This window comes from Leopardus geoffroyi, chromosome A3 (genome assembly GCF_018350155.1).
Source record: "Leopardus geoffroyi isolate Oge1 chromosome A3, O.geoffroyi_Oge1_pat1.0, whole genome shotgun sequence".
Lineage (NCBI taxonomy): Eukaryota > Metazoa > Chordata > Mammalia > Carnivora > Felidae > Leopardus > Leopardus geoffroyi.
In genome coordinates, this window is record NC_059336.1 from 30,303,529 (window position 1) to 30,318,216 (window position 14,688).

The window sequence follows — 14,688 nt, forward strand, 5'->3', positions numbered from 1 at the left end:
CATTAGGTTTGTTTTAAGACAGCTGTTCTCATTCCCATGTGTGACAGACCTAGGCACTTGAGCACAGAATAATCAGCAAGGCCCCAGAGCCTCCCCAGGCCTACCATGCAGTCACCCTGTATTCCTTGGCCCTTTCAAAACTCTAGAACATCTTCTCCGTTCCTTCCATTTCCTGGTCTCAGGGTTTGGGCCATACCTCTCTATTTCAAAGCACTACCCTCATCCTTCCCCCTTTCCCCACCAGACTCCCACCCCTGGAGAAGATCCAAGTTCATTTCTTTGGGGGCCAAACCTTCCAAGTAAAAATGACAAATTTTTTCAGTGTAGTTCCGAAACACTGAAGGAATTGTTCAGGGGAAGGAGCAGGGTAGACTCTTTCCTTTAATTCTTTAGTTCAGTGTTCCCTAAAATACAGTCTTTGGACACCAGCATCAGAATCACCTGGGGAACTTAAAGCTTCAGGAGTAGGAATGGGATTCACGCTTTGTTGCAAGCTCTCCAGAGTTTGAGAACCATTGTCTAGTTCTTGGAATACGATGGTGTATTTGCCCTCTGGAGGTCAGGGTATCTGCTTCTGTGGGAGGTAGGGAATTGCCTTTTTGTTCTTTATCCTATAGCAATTAGAAAGTCAGAAATTGATACCTTTGTAGACAGAAGAGTACAGGAATCTGTTTTTCCAGGACATCTCTTGCATACACAGCCATCATATAAGGTGGAATATGACTGTCCCATGCCCTGAAAGGGAAGTGGATCAGGCACTGGGAGTGGAGAGAAGAGAGAGCCAATCCCCAGTGGAAGAGCAGGTGGCAGAATGAGGATGGGAGTGTTTGGACCAGGTAGCAAGGGACAGAGGGTGCCCACTGCAGATGGGTGGGCAGGGCATTCTGGTGACGGAAAGACCAAGTTCAGTAGTAGAGCAACCTGAAAACACGTGTTTGGCAGAAACAAAATTACTGCGTGGGAAATGTAGGCCCACCGTGCACTCCCCTAAACCCTGGGGCTAAGCTGGGCTTCTGGATTTCATTTCTCAGATTTATTTAATATGCCCAGAGGGTCCCCTGGGCAAGCACAGCTTAATCAAACTTACTGCTGAAAGTGAGGCAGAAGCAGGTTGTGGAAACGTCAGGGGACCTGAATTCTAGGTTTGCTGGAATGTGGGGAGCGATACCTACTAAAGGGAGAAAAATGATACTATGAGTTTTTATTTACAAATGATACTATGAGTTTTCTTCCTTGTATTAAGTATATTTTATTATAGACAGTCCCCATTTTCTTCAGTGTCAGAAAAGCCACAAGCACTTCAATGTTTGTTTCAATGTCTATTTTGTAATAATTCGTGGAAGAAAGTTCTGATTGGAATATTGTCTTAAGTGAAACAAAAGCACGAAAGTGTTTAATTTTACAGTTAACAAATTTTAAATTATGGTTGCAACCATAAGCCAATTCTTAGAAGAAAGAAAACTCAATCAGGTCATAACTCAGTTTTGGGGGAAGGTGGAGATAGGGTCATTATTTTACCAGTTACCCTATTCATTTATTCAGCACATATTTATTAAACACTCTTATGTGCCAGTCAGTGCTTTAGGCACTAGAGACATGTAGTCAGCAGCAAGGTCCCTGTCCTCATGGATCTTATTTTCTAATGAAAGAAAAAGACCATAAATAAATGCACATCTAAGAAAACTTGAGCAAGATAAGTAGAGGTGTGGCTTCAGTTGTGCAGATAGATAGTGCTCGGAGATTGGACAGCACGGATGGAGTCCTTCACTTCAGATTTGACTTCACAGCATGATTTAGTAGTCAAGAGCCTCACCAATTTTCCCAAGGTCCTCTCTTAATCCTCCCTGGAGTATTTTGAAGGACTTGTGTTTTTACCTTCATACCTCTTCAGTTGATAATCCCGCCAAGTCCTCATTTGCCTGTGGTTTTGTGCGATCAGTTCTCCAACAGCACTTTCAGTAAAATCTAATCTTTCACAAGATCACTTTTGCAATTGGTTTGCATGTCTGATGGTCTGAGTAGCAACAGTACAATTCATGCTTGTGGTCCCACTGTAATTTTTTTCTATTTAAATTCTAGTTAGTTAACATATAGTGTAATATTGGTTTCAGTAATACAATTAGTGATTCATCCTTACATATAACACCTACTGCTCATCCCCATTAAGTGCCCTCCTTAATGCCCATCACTCATTTACCCCATCCCCCCCATCCACCTCCCCTCCTGCAACCCTCAGTTGGTTGTCTGTATTTAAGAGTCTCTTATGGTTTGCCTCCCTCTCTGCTTTTATCTTATTTTTCCTTCCCTTCCCCTATGTTCATCTGTTTTGTTTCTTAAATTCCACATATGAGTGAAATCATATATTTGTCTTTCTCTGACTGACTTATTTCACTTAGCGTAATACATTCTACTTCCATCCACTTTGTTGCAAATGGCAAGATTTTATTCTTTTTCATCACCGAGTAATATTCCATTGTGTATATATTCCACATCTTCTTTATCCATTCATCAGTCAATGGACATTTGGGCTCTTTTCATAAGTTGACTGTTGTTGATAGTGCTGCTATAAACATTGGGGTGCATGTGCCCCTTTGAATCAGCATTTTTGTATCCTTTGGATAAATACATAGTAATGCATTTGCTGGGGCGTAGGGTAGTTCTATTTTTAATTTGTTGAGGAACCTCCGTACTGTTTTCCAGAATGGCTGCACCAGTTTGCATTCCCAACAGCAGTGCAAAAGGGTTCCCCTTGCTCTGCATCCTTGCCAACATCTGTTGTTTCTTGAGTTGTTAATTTTAGCCACTCTGGGGGCGCCTGGGTGGCTCAGTCAGTTAAGCGGCCGACTTCGGCTCAGGTCATGATCTCGCGGTCAGTGAGTTCAAGCCCCGCGTCGGGCTCTGTGCTGACAGCTCAGAGCCCTGGAGCCTGCTTCAGATTCTGTGTCTCCCTCTCTCTGACCCTCCCCCGTTCATGCTCTGTCTCTCTCTGTCTCAAAAATAAATAAACGTTAAAAAAAAAAATTTTAGCCACTCTGACAGGGGTGAAGTAGTATTTCATTGTGGCTTTGATTTGTATTTCCCTGATGATGAGTGATGTTGAGCATCTTTTCATGTGTCTGTCTTCTGAATGTCTTCTTTGGAAAAGTGTCTATCCATGTCTTCTGCCCATTTCTTCACTGGATTATTTGTTTTTTGGGTGTTGAGTTTGATAAGCTCTTTGTCAATTTTGGATACTAACCCTTTATCCCATATGTCCTTTGCAGATAACTTCTCCTATTCTATCAGTTGCCTTTTAGTTTTGTTGATTGTTTCCTGTGCAGAAGCTTTTTATCTTGATGAAGTCCCAGTAGTTCATTTTGGCTTTTGTTTCCCTTGTCTGCAGAGACATGTCTAGTAAGAAGTTGCTGTGGCCGAGGTCAAAAAGGTTGCTCTCTGTTTTCTCTTACAGGATTTTGATGGTTTCCTTTCTTATATTTAGGTCTTTCATCCATTTGAATTTATTTTTGTGTGTGGTGTAAAAAAGTAGTTCAGTTTCATTCTTCTGCGTGTTGCTGTCCAGTTTTCCTAGCACCATTTGCTGAAGAGACTGTCTTTTTTCCATTGGATATTCTTCCCTGCTTTGTTGAAGAATAGTTGGCCATACATATGTGGACCCTTTTCTGGGTTCTCTATTCTGCTGCATTGATCTGTGTGTCTGTTTTTGTGCCAGCATCATATTTGATGGTTACAACTTTGTAATACAGCTTGAAGTGTGGAATTGTGATGCCTCCATCTTTGGTTTTCTTTTTCAACATTGGCTATTTGGGGTCTTTTCTGGTTCCATCTTTAGAATTGTTTGTTGTGGCTCTGTGAAGAATGCTGGTGTTATTTTGATAGGGATTACCCAGTGCAGTTTTGAATTGTGTTTCCCCCTCTCTCTCAGAAGTTTTCAGTTTGGACAATAAGTTCATCACCCTGTCAATCAAAGCTTAATCCACAAAGACTGACATGGTAGGTGGGGTGTTGAGCAAGAATAGATGTTTCTAAGTGGTCAGTCTGTTCATAAACACTTTTAGGTTAGGACTTTTTTTTCCCCCTACAAAACCTTTGTAATACGTAACAAAAGAGATTCCCTTAATGTGAATCTTGGGTAGCAGCCACGCTGGCAACCAATTTATATTGGTTCGTTGTGGTTTTGAATTAGACATGAACGTGGTGTTTCCCTACTTCACCAAGAAGTCAGCTGTGATCACAGCACTGAGGAGTGTTTTGTGGCACAAGGGGCACAGACATCTGGTCGTCCTCAGAGGGTACTATTAACATCCGTACTTCCTGCCACCTGACAGTGGGGAAAGCATCTCGGGATCTCTTTAAGGCTAAACAATGAGGACATACTAATGCTTTAAAAGATGAAAGTCAGGGCGCCTGGGTGGCTCAGTCGGTTAAGCGTCCGACTTCAGCTCGGGTCACAATCTCGCGGTTTGTGAGTTCGAGCCCCGCATCGGGCTCTGGGCTGGTGGCTCAGAGCCTGGAGCCTGCTTCTGATTCTGTGTCTCCCTCTCTCTCTGCCCCTCCCCCGTTCATGCTCTGTCTCTCTCTGTGCCAAAAATAAATAAACGTTAAAAAAAAATTTTTTTTTTTTTAAAAGATGAAAGTCTATAAACAGAATTGGTTGGACTGGAATCTGTTACCTTCTCCTTCTTTATATGCTGTAACCTGGAGTCCTCATTCCTCAAGATTGAATAACCTTGTTTAAACAGTTGTTCTTCTCCAGCTTATTAAAGAGCTTTTGTGCAAGGGTGGTGGCCATATTCTCAAAGAATCTTACTTGTGACTGGTTACTGTTAAAAAATGAAGTAAAAGCAAAGAATGTGGGTTTCTCCTTACCTGTGGCATAAAATCTATGTATGTTTGTATTTCTGATTATATGGTGGCTAGAGAGAGGACACAAAAACTGAAAATTCTATTCCCCATAATGTCCTATAGCCTGAATAGGTAGTGTTGGAACTTTATTTATGGAATGTCTAAAAGAAAACAAGACCATCAGAAAAGGCAAACATTGGAAACCTCCGCTGCCTCTTTGAGTCTGGTTGTGAAAAGAGCACAAAGCCAACAGTACAAGAGAGTTCCCATTTCTCCACATCCTCTTCAGCATCTGTAGTCTCCTGATTTGTTCATTTTGGCCACTCTGAGTGGCGTGAGGTGGTATCTGGGTGCGGTTTTGATTTGTATTTCCCTGATGAGGAGCGACGTTGAGCATCTTTTCATGTGCCTGTTGGCCATCTGGATATCTTCTTTAGAGAAGTGTCTATTCATGTCTTCTGCCCATTTCTTCACTGGATTATTTGTTTTTCAGGTGTGGAGTTTGATGAGTTCTTTATAGTGTGGAGGTTCCTCAAAAAATTAAAAACAGATCTACCCTATGACCCAGCAATAGTACTGCTAGGAATTTACCCAAGGGATATGGGAGTGCTGATGCATAGGGGCACTTGTTTCTAGCAACATTTTCAATGATAGCCAAATTATGGAGAGAGCCTAAATGTCCATCAACTGGTGAATGGATAAAGAAGTTGTGGTTTATATGTACAACAGAATACTACTTGGCAGTGAGAAAGAATGAAATGTGGCCTTTTGTAGCAACATGGATGGAACTGGAGAGTGTTATGCTAAGTGAAATAAGTCATACAGAGAAAGATAGATGCCATATATTTTCACTCTTATGTGGATCCTGAGAAACTTAACAGAAGACCCGAGAAACTTAACAGAAGAAGAAGGGAAAAAAAAAAGTTACAGAGAGGGAAGGAGGCAAACCATAAGAGACTCTTAAAAACTGAGAATAAACTGAGGGTTGGTGGGGGGTGGGAGGGAGGGGAAAATGGGTTATGGGCATTGAGGAGGGCACCTGTTGGGATGAGCACTGGGTGTTATATGGAAACCAATTTGACAATAAATTTCATATTAAAAAAATAAAAATTGAAAAAAAAAAAAGCACAAAGCCTTGAATTGTCCCAGTGCTGGGACTTCTCTTTCATTACCATAGGATGGAAGCTGTTGTCTGACAAAGAGAGTTGGGTGGGATTAGAAAAAGAAGCCGCTAATCATTTACTTCTCTGATTCCTGTCATATTTATTGTCTGTACTGGAGCAGTAATCACCTTATTCAATAATTGTTTTACTTACAGTACCATTGTCTCTCCAAGGAGGGCTATGTTCTCTTTAAATAAGCAGGGAAGAGGCGCCTGGGTGGCTTAGTCACTTAAGCATCCAACTTTGGCTCAAGTCATGATCTAGCAGTTCATGGGTTGAGCCCCACGTCAGGCTCTGTACTGACAGCCTGCTTCAGATACAGTGTTTCCTCTCTCTCTGCCCGTCCCTTGCTTGTACTCTGTCTCTCTCTCAAAAATAAACATTAAAAAAAATTCATAAAAAATTTAAAAAGCAGGGAATATGCCATAACATCTGGCTAGTACTATGAGTATTATACCTAATAATGACACAGTTATCATACTTAGTAATAAATCCTGACATGCTCATTTTTTTCATGTTCTAATATCTCTGAAATCACGATGCATCTTAGTCAATGATTTTTAAAGCATTTTGTCATAGTATAATTGACAATGTTTTTTCTTAATTGTATACAAAATAATGCCTGTTTCAGTCAGTGGTGTCTTCGATGAACTACATTAGGGATTTTTTTATATTCTTTGTATAAAAACTATTAACGTGTAATAAAATTATTTAGGTTCCAACTGGTGTTATATTGATTGTCAGATGATACTTAATGTAGTAAAACTTGAGATACAGGTTTTTTTTGAAAGGACACTATCCTGAGTATTCGCTGAGCATGTAAGTATCAAAGGGATGAAGGGCACAGAAGAAGCTCCTGACCTCGAGGTAGATCCAAGAACTTGAACTCAAAGCAAACAAGGAGAGCATTTTGTCCAGAGGAAGGCAGAGGAGGTAGCAAGCAAACTGGCTTGCCTGGCATTGGGCTTTTCATGTTGGGGGTCTGAGAGGTCTTCAAGGTCACACTGAAAGGACTTAGATCTGATGTCAAGAGCAGAAAGGCTGGCACTCTGGGAGTTCGCATTGAGGCTTCAGAATATTACCTCTGGGTTGGCAGTTAAGCCAGAAAAGAAACTAAAGGGTTGAAGCACTCTTCCTGAGCATTTCAAGTGCGTCTTTTAGCTTACCCCTTGAACCAGGAAGGCCGAGTTGATGGTGCTGCTCAGTAGTCTACCTCCTCACGCTGCCTGTTTCTCCCTCACAGATCGCCTTCTCCCAGCACAGCAATTTTATGGACCTGGTACAGTTCTTCGTGACTTTCTTCAGGTAATTTCACTTCTACAAACCATATCCTCTCTTTTGATTCAGGTACTAAATCCCATTAATTATCAGCTCATAAAAGATAAATGAATAATCTGGTGCGGGCAAAACAGATCAAACTAACTTAATAGGCCTTTTTGAGAAGTTACATGTTGGTTGCAGTAATGTAAATTCAGTGTAATCTGATGAATGAAAACATTTGCTTTGTATGTTCTGGCTTTTGGGAGCAGCTTTTCATGTATTCTATACTAAAATGTAGATAATTTGGACCTTCATATGGGGAGAATTTGGGGTTGAAACAATCAATAATGATTACTAGTGTGTGCTACCAATATGCTTCATCTTGTTCAGGGATGATTCACGTGATTATCCAGAGTTTTTAAGCTAAAAGTAACTTGTTACTTCTTGGGATTCTTTTATTTTTAACTTTGTTTTTGTGAAATACTGTATACACATAATTGAAAAATACACATGCTCCAGATCTCATAAGAGAAAGTAGCAGCATCCTGCCCCACACCTTCCCATCCCTTACTTCCCTCCGGCTTAAATTGTCTTAAGGATATTTAACTTCTCCATGCTTACACTATTTCTTGATTTTCCAGTTCAGTCTGTCTTTCGATGTCCCACTATAGATGAGGATTCATTATCTCATGTAACCTTACGCAACAACTCCCCACACACCACGAGTGCGAAATCCCCTGCCTTCCCCCTCATGTCATACAGTTACATCACAATGTTTGGCTAAATCAGTGCTCCCGTTTTTGTTGTTATAACTGTAAAACCCCTATTCACAGCTGGGTTGAACTATGATTATACCTCCCCATTTTTTGGATGGGGGAATCACTCTTTGTTTATCGTAACCTGCGTTTTTTCATCATTTGGTTTTCTATGTAACTAGCCCTGATTTGGTTTTCTATGTAACTAGAACTGAAAAATCTGTCTGTGGTCAGACATAAGCAGGTGTAGTCTCCTGGTTTCCGTTTCTCTTGGAGATGTTTGTCCTGGAGCCCTCCAGCCTGCTGCCCCCGGTTGCACTAGCTCTGGAGGCCTGCTGCACGATTACCATCTTGGGAACTTCTTCTGCCTTCCTCTTGTGTTGAAATCTCTGTTTCCAGGATCTCCTGTCATTATCTCCCTATTTATTTCCTCCTTTTACTGGGGCACGTTCTCCAGGAGTTTTGAGAAAAGTTGCAGGGGAGGTAACTTTTCTGTAACTTTCTCTGTCTGAAAATGTTCTAATTTTACCTTCACGTTTGATCAAAAGTTTGAATGCAGAATTCTAGGCTGGAAACGCCATTAGAATTTAGAAGACGTTAATACTGTTTCTTCTAGCTCCCAGTATTAATATTGAGAAGGCTAATGCCATTATAATTCCCAGTCCTTGTATGAAATCTATTTTTAAGTATACTATAAAATTACAGAAACACTTATAGAGCAGGTGTCCAGCTCAATAAATTATCACAAATTAAACATGCACTTTAGAAGCTCCCCGTGTTATCAGTCACAGCCCCTTCATTCTTCCCCCAAAATAACTACTCACCTGACTTCTAAAGCCATGTATTGGATTTGTCCATTTAAAAATTTTACAGAAGGGGTGCCTGAGTGGCTCAGTCAGTTAGGCATCCAACTCTTGATTTTGGCTCAGGTCATAATCTCAATATTGATGAGTTCGAGCTCCACATAAAGCTCTGCATTGTCAGTGCTTGAGATTCTGCCTCCCTCTCTCTCTCTCTGCCCCTACCAATAAACTTGAAAATTTTTAAAAATGAAAATTTTCATAAAATCACTGCAGAAATTTTAAAACAATTTGAATGATCAAGATGCAGTTAAAGTTGTACTTAGAAGGTATGGCTTTAAATCTGTGCTTCTCAACCTTGGTTACACCGTAGAATCACTTGGGAAGCTTTTGATGCCCGTGCCACATCTCAGACCAGTCATGTCAGAATCTCTGGGGATGGGACTTAAGCATTTGAAAGCTCCCCGGTGATTGCAGTGTGCAGCTAAGGTTGAAGATCACTGCTTTATAAAAAGCACATATTGGGAAAGGAAAAAAGCTTTCTCAGTAAGTCAGAAAAAGAACTAATTAAACCTGAAGAAAGTAGAAGGAAGCAGTATAAATAGAGTAAAATTAATGTTACAGGGGAAGAAGTACAGTAGAGAGAATTGAAAGAACCGCAAAGTTGGATCTTTGAAAATAATAATACTGATAATCCCTTGGCAAGATTGACCAAGAAAAAAAGAGAGAAGGTATAAATAATGTCAAAAATTTAAAAGGAAGCATTACTCCAAATGCTGCAGACATTTTTTTCCTCCATAAGAGTATTTTATGAGCAACTTTATGCAAATAAGTTTGAAAATTGAACAAATGGAATGGAACAGTTAAAAAAACAAAATTATCTACAACTTACTGAAATTGATACAGAGTAGGAACTTGAATATTGGATAGCCCTATATCTGTTTAAAAACAATACATAACTTAAAATTTTCCCACAAAGGTAACTCCAGGCCCAGGTGGCTTCATTGGTAATTTATAACGTTTTAAGGAAGAAATAATATCATTATTAACCAAATCTTTTAGAGAACCGAAAAAGAAGGAATACATCCCAATTTATTTTATGAATTTAGCACAACCTGACAAGAATATTATGAGATGGAATTTACAAGCCAATCTCACTCAGGAATGAAGAAGCAAAAATCCACTATGACCCAGTTGAGTTCCTTCCAGGAATTGCAAAGTTGATTTAGCATCAGAAAAATCAATCCATGTAATTAACATTAATTGCATAATAAGGGAGGAGAATAATAAGATCATCTTAATCAGTGGGGGAAAGCATTTGATAAAATTTGATATCATTCATTAAAAAACTTTTAGGAAACTCAGAATAGAAAAAACTTCTTTAAATCTGATAAAGGACCAATGTATAAAACAACAGCAAACCACATTCTTAATGGAAAAATGTTAGAAACTTTCTCTTCGAGTTTGGGAACAAGACAGATTCTACTTACCAATTACTTCATTCGACATTGTGACAAAGGTTCTAGCCGATACAGTAAGAGATGAAAAATAAAATACATAAGAATTGAAAAAGAAAAATCATCACACTTGCAACATGATTATGGGAGGAATTCAAAAGAATCTGCATAAAAAATGTTAGAATTAATAGGTGAATTCAGCAAAGTAGCTAGACACAAGGGCAGTATTAAAAAATCAGTTTTATGTCGTTCAGAGGCGTACATCTTTTGCAGCTCTTATTGGTAAAGGCAGATGCTGTCATGAAAACCATATAATTATATTTCCCATAGTAAGCCATCGGGTGCCCTCCCCTTTCTACCGTGAAAGGAGAAATCCCTTCCCAAGTGATGTTGGAATGCAGATGGCCTCACATCAAGATTCATCCACATCCTGATGGGTCCCCTTCTGCCTGCTGTAAACTGTACCCTTTAGTTTCTGGATGACGATGACATCTCCACCAAGAAGTAACCGTTGCAGCCCTCTAATCTTGGAGGGAGATAAAAGAATCTAATAAAAGCCTTCAGTGTTTCTGGGGAAAAAATCAATTATATTTCTACATTTCACCAATAAAAATGAAATTTGTGTATTTGTATTACTTCAGTTAATTGCTCAAAATTACAGCATAACAAGATCAAGAATTACCAAGAAAAAATGGAGAGGGTGGGGAGACCATCCACTGGCCCTCCCAGATAGTAAACATTTTGTCAAGCTACAGTGGTCAGTGTGGCACTGGCACAAAATCAGATTAACCAGTGGAATATATACATAACGACCAAAATAGATAAAGTTTAAAAGGTTCCGATTTGTTTTAAGTGATGAAAAGCTAAGTAGAAATAAAAAGTAGATAGTAATAAACAAGAAGGTAAAAGATCAGTATAGACTTAACAGTCACTTGTCACATGTAGCTCACAAGCACTTGAAATGTAGCTGGTGTGACTAAGAAACTGACTTTTTCATTTTAACTAATTTAAATATAATTTAAAAACTGCTGCTTCATTCAGTTAGTAGAGAACTTTTGAGTATGTTTAGAACAACCTGGATATGTGAATCTACTTTTTCACTTGTGGATTTTAGGAAATTTAAATACAGATCAAATATTTTCTGGTAAAAATCTAGTGTTCAAATTGAGATGTGCTTATTAGTATTAAGTACACACTGGATTTTGAAGACTTAGAATATAAAATGTCTCAATTTTTATACTGGTCATATGTTCAAATGATGATTTGGCAATCTTGGGTTAAATAAAACTTTTATTTTTTTATTTTTTATTTTTTTTTTTTAATTTTTTTTTCAACGTTTATTCATTTTTGGGACAGAGAGAGACAGAGCATGAACGGGGGAGGGGCAGAGAGAGAGGGAGACACAGAATCGGAAACAGGCTCCAGGTTCTGAGCCATCAGCCCAGAGCCTGATGCGGGGCTCGAACTCACGGACCGCGAGATCGTGACCTGGCTGAAGTCGGACGCCTAACCGACTGCGCCACCCAGGCGCCCCAAAACTATTTTATTAAAATTAATTTCGCCTGTTTCTTTTTACTTTTTAATGTGGCTACTAGAACTTATAATTACATATGTGGCTCACATTAAATTTCTATTGAACAACAATGATCTAGATAACGTAAAGGGAAAAATTGGTAGGGACGACATAAAAAGATACGATAAAATAATGCTAAACTAATCCAAGTATTTGAAAACAAAATATTAAGTCTTCATTCAGACTTTTTAAAGTAGAAAATCAGCATACAGATAATTCTCTTATAAAACATCAAAAGTAGTTTATGTTCGTAGTAAAACTTCAAACAACGTAAAAATTAAAATTCAAACTTCTCCTAATTCTACTTTTAAGAAATTATCACTGTTAATATTTTGATGCATGTGTTTCCACAGTTTTTTCTCTGTATATATGCTGCACGTAAGTTCTGTTTTTTTCTGATTCTTTGGTTTATAAAGTGGGTTCCCTGCTTACATGTTGTTCTATAACTTGTCTTTTTACGCCATGTTTTATGGTTAACTTTCCCATGTGGAGATTCACTTCATTTCTAAACAACTTTTCTCATAGTACAAGTACCATATTTTGTTTAACCAGTCCTCTTTTGACTGACTCTTAGATTGTCTTCAATTTTGTTACATATACCTTTACGTTTTTCTGTGAAGATCTCTCTGGGATAGCTTTTATGTCCCTATAATTGCTGCATCAAAATGCAAAAACACTGCCGTGGGCCCTCAACAGTGGCATGAATTTACACTCCTACAGGAGGAATATAATTTGTCTTACGGCCTCTTCCTCTCACTATGTCTTAGCAACACTAAAAATTGCCATTATTTTTAATTCGCCAGTCTGAGAGGTATCACTGGTATCTTAAATTTGGATGTCTTTAATTATGAGTGATGCTTACTGATCTCTTATAGTTCTTGTTTTGAATTACCTGTCCCTATCCTTTGTTTTTATTTCTATCAGGATATTTGCCTTTTTTGTACCAAAATTTAGGACTTGTTTTATTTTGCAACTATTAACAAGTGTGTGCTCAGTTGTTTGTCTTTGAACCCCATTTATGGTGTTTTCCACGAAGCAGACCTCTCTTGTCCTTCCCTGTTTTCTTCATGTGTATTTTCCCTGTTGTCTTTTCATGTTTAGGTGTTCCTATATCCGTATGGAATCTATTTGATTATAGCTTTACTATACTCTGCAGTATGAGTGCCAGTGTCAAGGCAAGATATTAATTGCTTCGGCTCCAGGGACCACACCATCCACTAGGCCCGGGACTCACTCTCTGTGTTACTCCCTTTTTCAGAAAATACTCAGCACAGTTCATTGGAGCTGAGTGGGCACCACAGAACCTCTGTCCTAAATGTTGCAATGCTAGCAGTATGGAGTACTGGAAATTTGATGAAACTACCTCCCATTCACGAGAAAATCTCTTCATTCCACAGAAGTAGAGATTCCAAAAGGAAACTGCCTTCTAATGTTACCACAGGAGAAATCAAAATCCCAAGATCTCCTCCCACCCCTCCCAGTAGTTTTTTTATTCTGTTTAGTGGCAGGCAGGTAGGGTCACTGACCTGAGCCACCTTCTGTGGTCCTTCAAGAGTGGGGCCGAAGCATCATTCTATATTCTTGCAAATTCAGTATTTCATCAATCTTTGCCCTGTGACTTCCACCAGATTATGAGCCTCTCCAAGATAGCTGTCATTTCCTTCCTTTTTGGCCACATGAGCTACAGGGCCTGGAGGGGTGGTAGACTTATCTGGGTCTCCTCTGCATTTGTCTCAAAGGTATTTAGCTGATCCCACTGACCTGTCATAGTCTTAACCCTTCAGAACCCAACCCAATTGCCTATTCCATGAAGTCTTCTCCTGATACATTCACCCCAAAGTCCATCCCCTTTGGGACTCTTATGATAGTATTTAATCACCCTTCAATGCACTTATTTACCAGGCTGGAGCTTAAGAACAACCCATACGTAGCTGAACCTATAATTTGACATGCAAAGATGAGCAGGGCCAATTAGAGGCCTCTCCTACAGGTTTTAAATTGGGTTTGAGAGCCTGAAACAGTTACATGTCTCACAGCCCTAGCTGTACCTTAGAACACTTTTTAAGAACAACTTAAAAAGCACTAGGAGCCGCCTGGGCCCCATGCCCCAGAGATGCCAATTCCTTGGTCTCTTAGGGCACCTGATCCTTGTGATATTTCAAAGGCTCTCTCGTGATTCTTATGTTCAGTTGGCATTGAGAAACCCTAAGTTAGCTGAAAGTTCTGTGAATTCAGGGCCTGGGGCAGTATTACATCCATCCACACGCAAGCTAAAGCATGGGAGGTCAGATGGGAAGGAAGATTGTGTAGCCACTGAAGGGGATGGGACCACAGCCTCAGCTCCTGGCAGCTTCATGAGTCCAGTCCCTACAAGAGCTCTCTGCTATAAGGCTCTCAGTGAGCCCTGTAACAGCCTGCACAGCCATCCGGTGGCCTCCGAAGTAGCGATTATCTGGGATTTAAATTCTAGATTGTAGTCATTTTAGGTTCTGTAGGAACAATTTTTGTAAGTTTTACCATTTTTTTTCTCACACCATCTTATGTGTCCCATGCCTTTCCCTTTGTTGGATGTTGTTGTTCTGCAGGACCGAATGAGTAATTCAGAAAGGACCTGAGAAGGAATTTGATGCGGGGCGAGGAGGAGGGGCTTTCAGACTGAGGACTGGAGTCTTGAGTTTTGCAGTGTTGTCTTCTCTTTGCTTGTTTCTACTCCTTTCATTCTTTTGCTTGAATTCTAGAATTCTCTGTTAGATTAATGAGGAAGATTCTGGATCTGTCCTTTATATTTCTTAACTGAACTCACTTATTCTTTCATTTTCCTTTTGCACTGCATTCTAT

The 14,688-nt window shown here is 39.5% G+C and overlaps 1 protein-coding gene across 5 annotated transcripts in view; it reads left to right on the forward strand.

Moving 5' to 3' along the window:
* The window catches only part of ATRN (attractin), a 160,533-nt gene that overhangs the window by 122,173 nt on the left and 23,672 nt on the right, over positions 1-14,688 (forward strand). For 4 of the 5 annotated variants that reach the window (XM_045445175.1, XM_045445171.1, XM_045445172.1 and 1 more), the window contains exon 25: positions 7,249-7,310. In XM_045445175.1, coding sequence (XP_045301131.1) covers positions 7,249-7,310 — 62 coding nt within the window. Of the gene's footprint in view, positions 1-7,248; positions 7,311-10,607; positions 10,901-14,688 lie in introns of those variants that run through there. The other variant, XM_045445174.1, reaches the window with a different exon arrangement.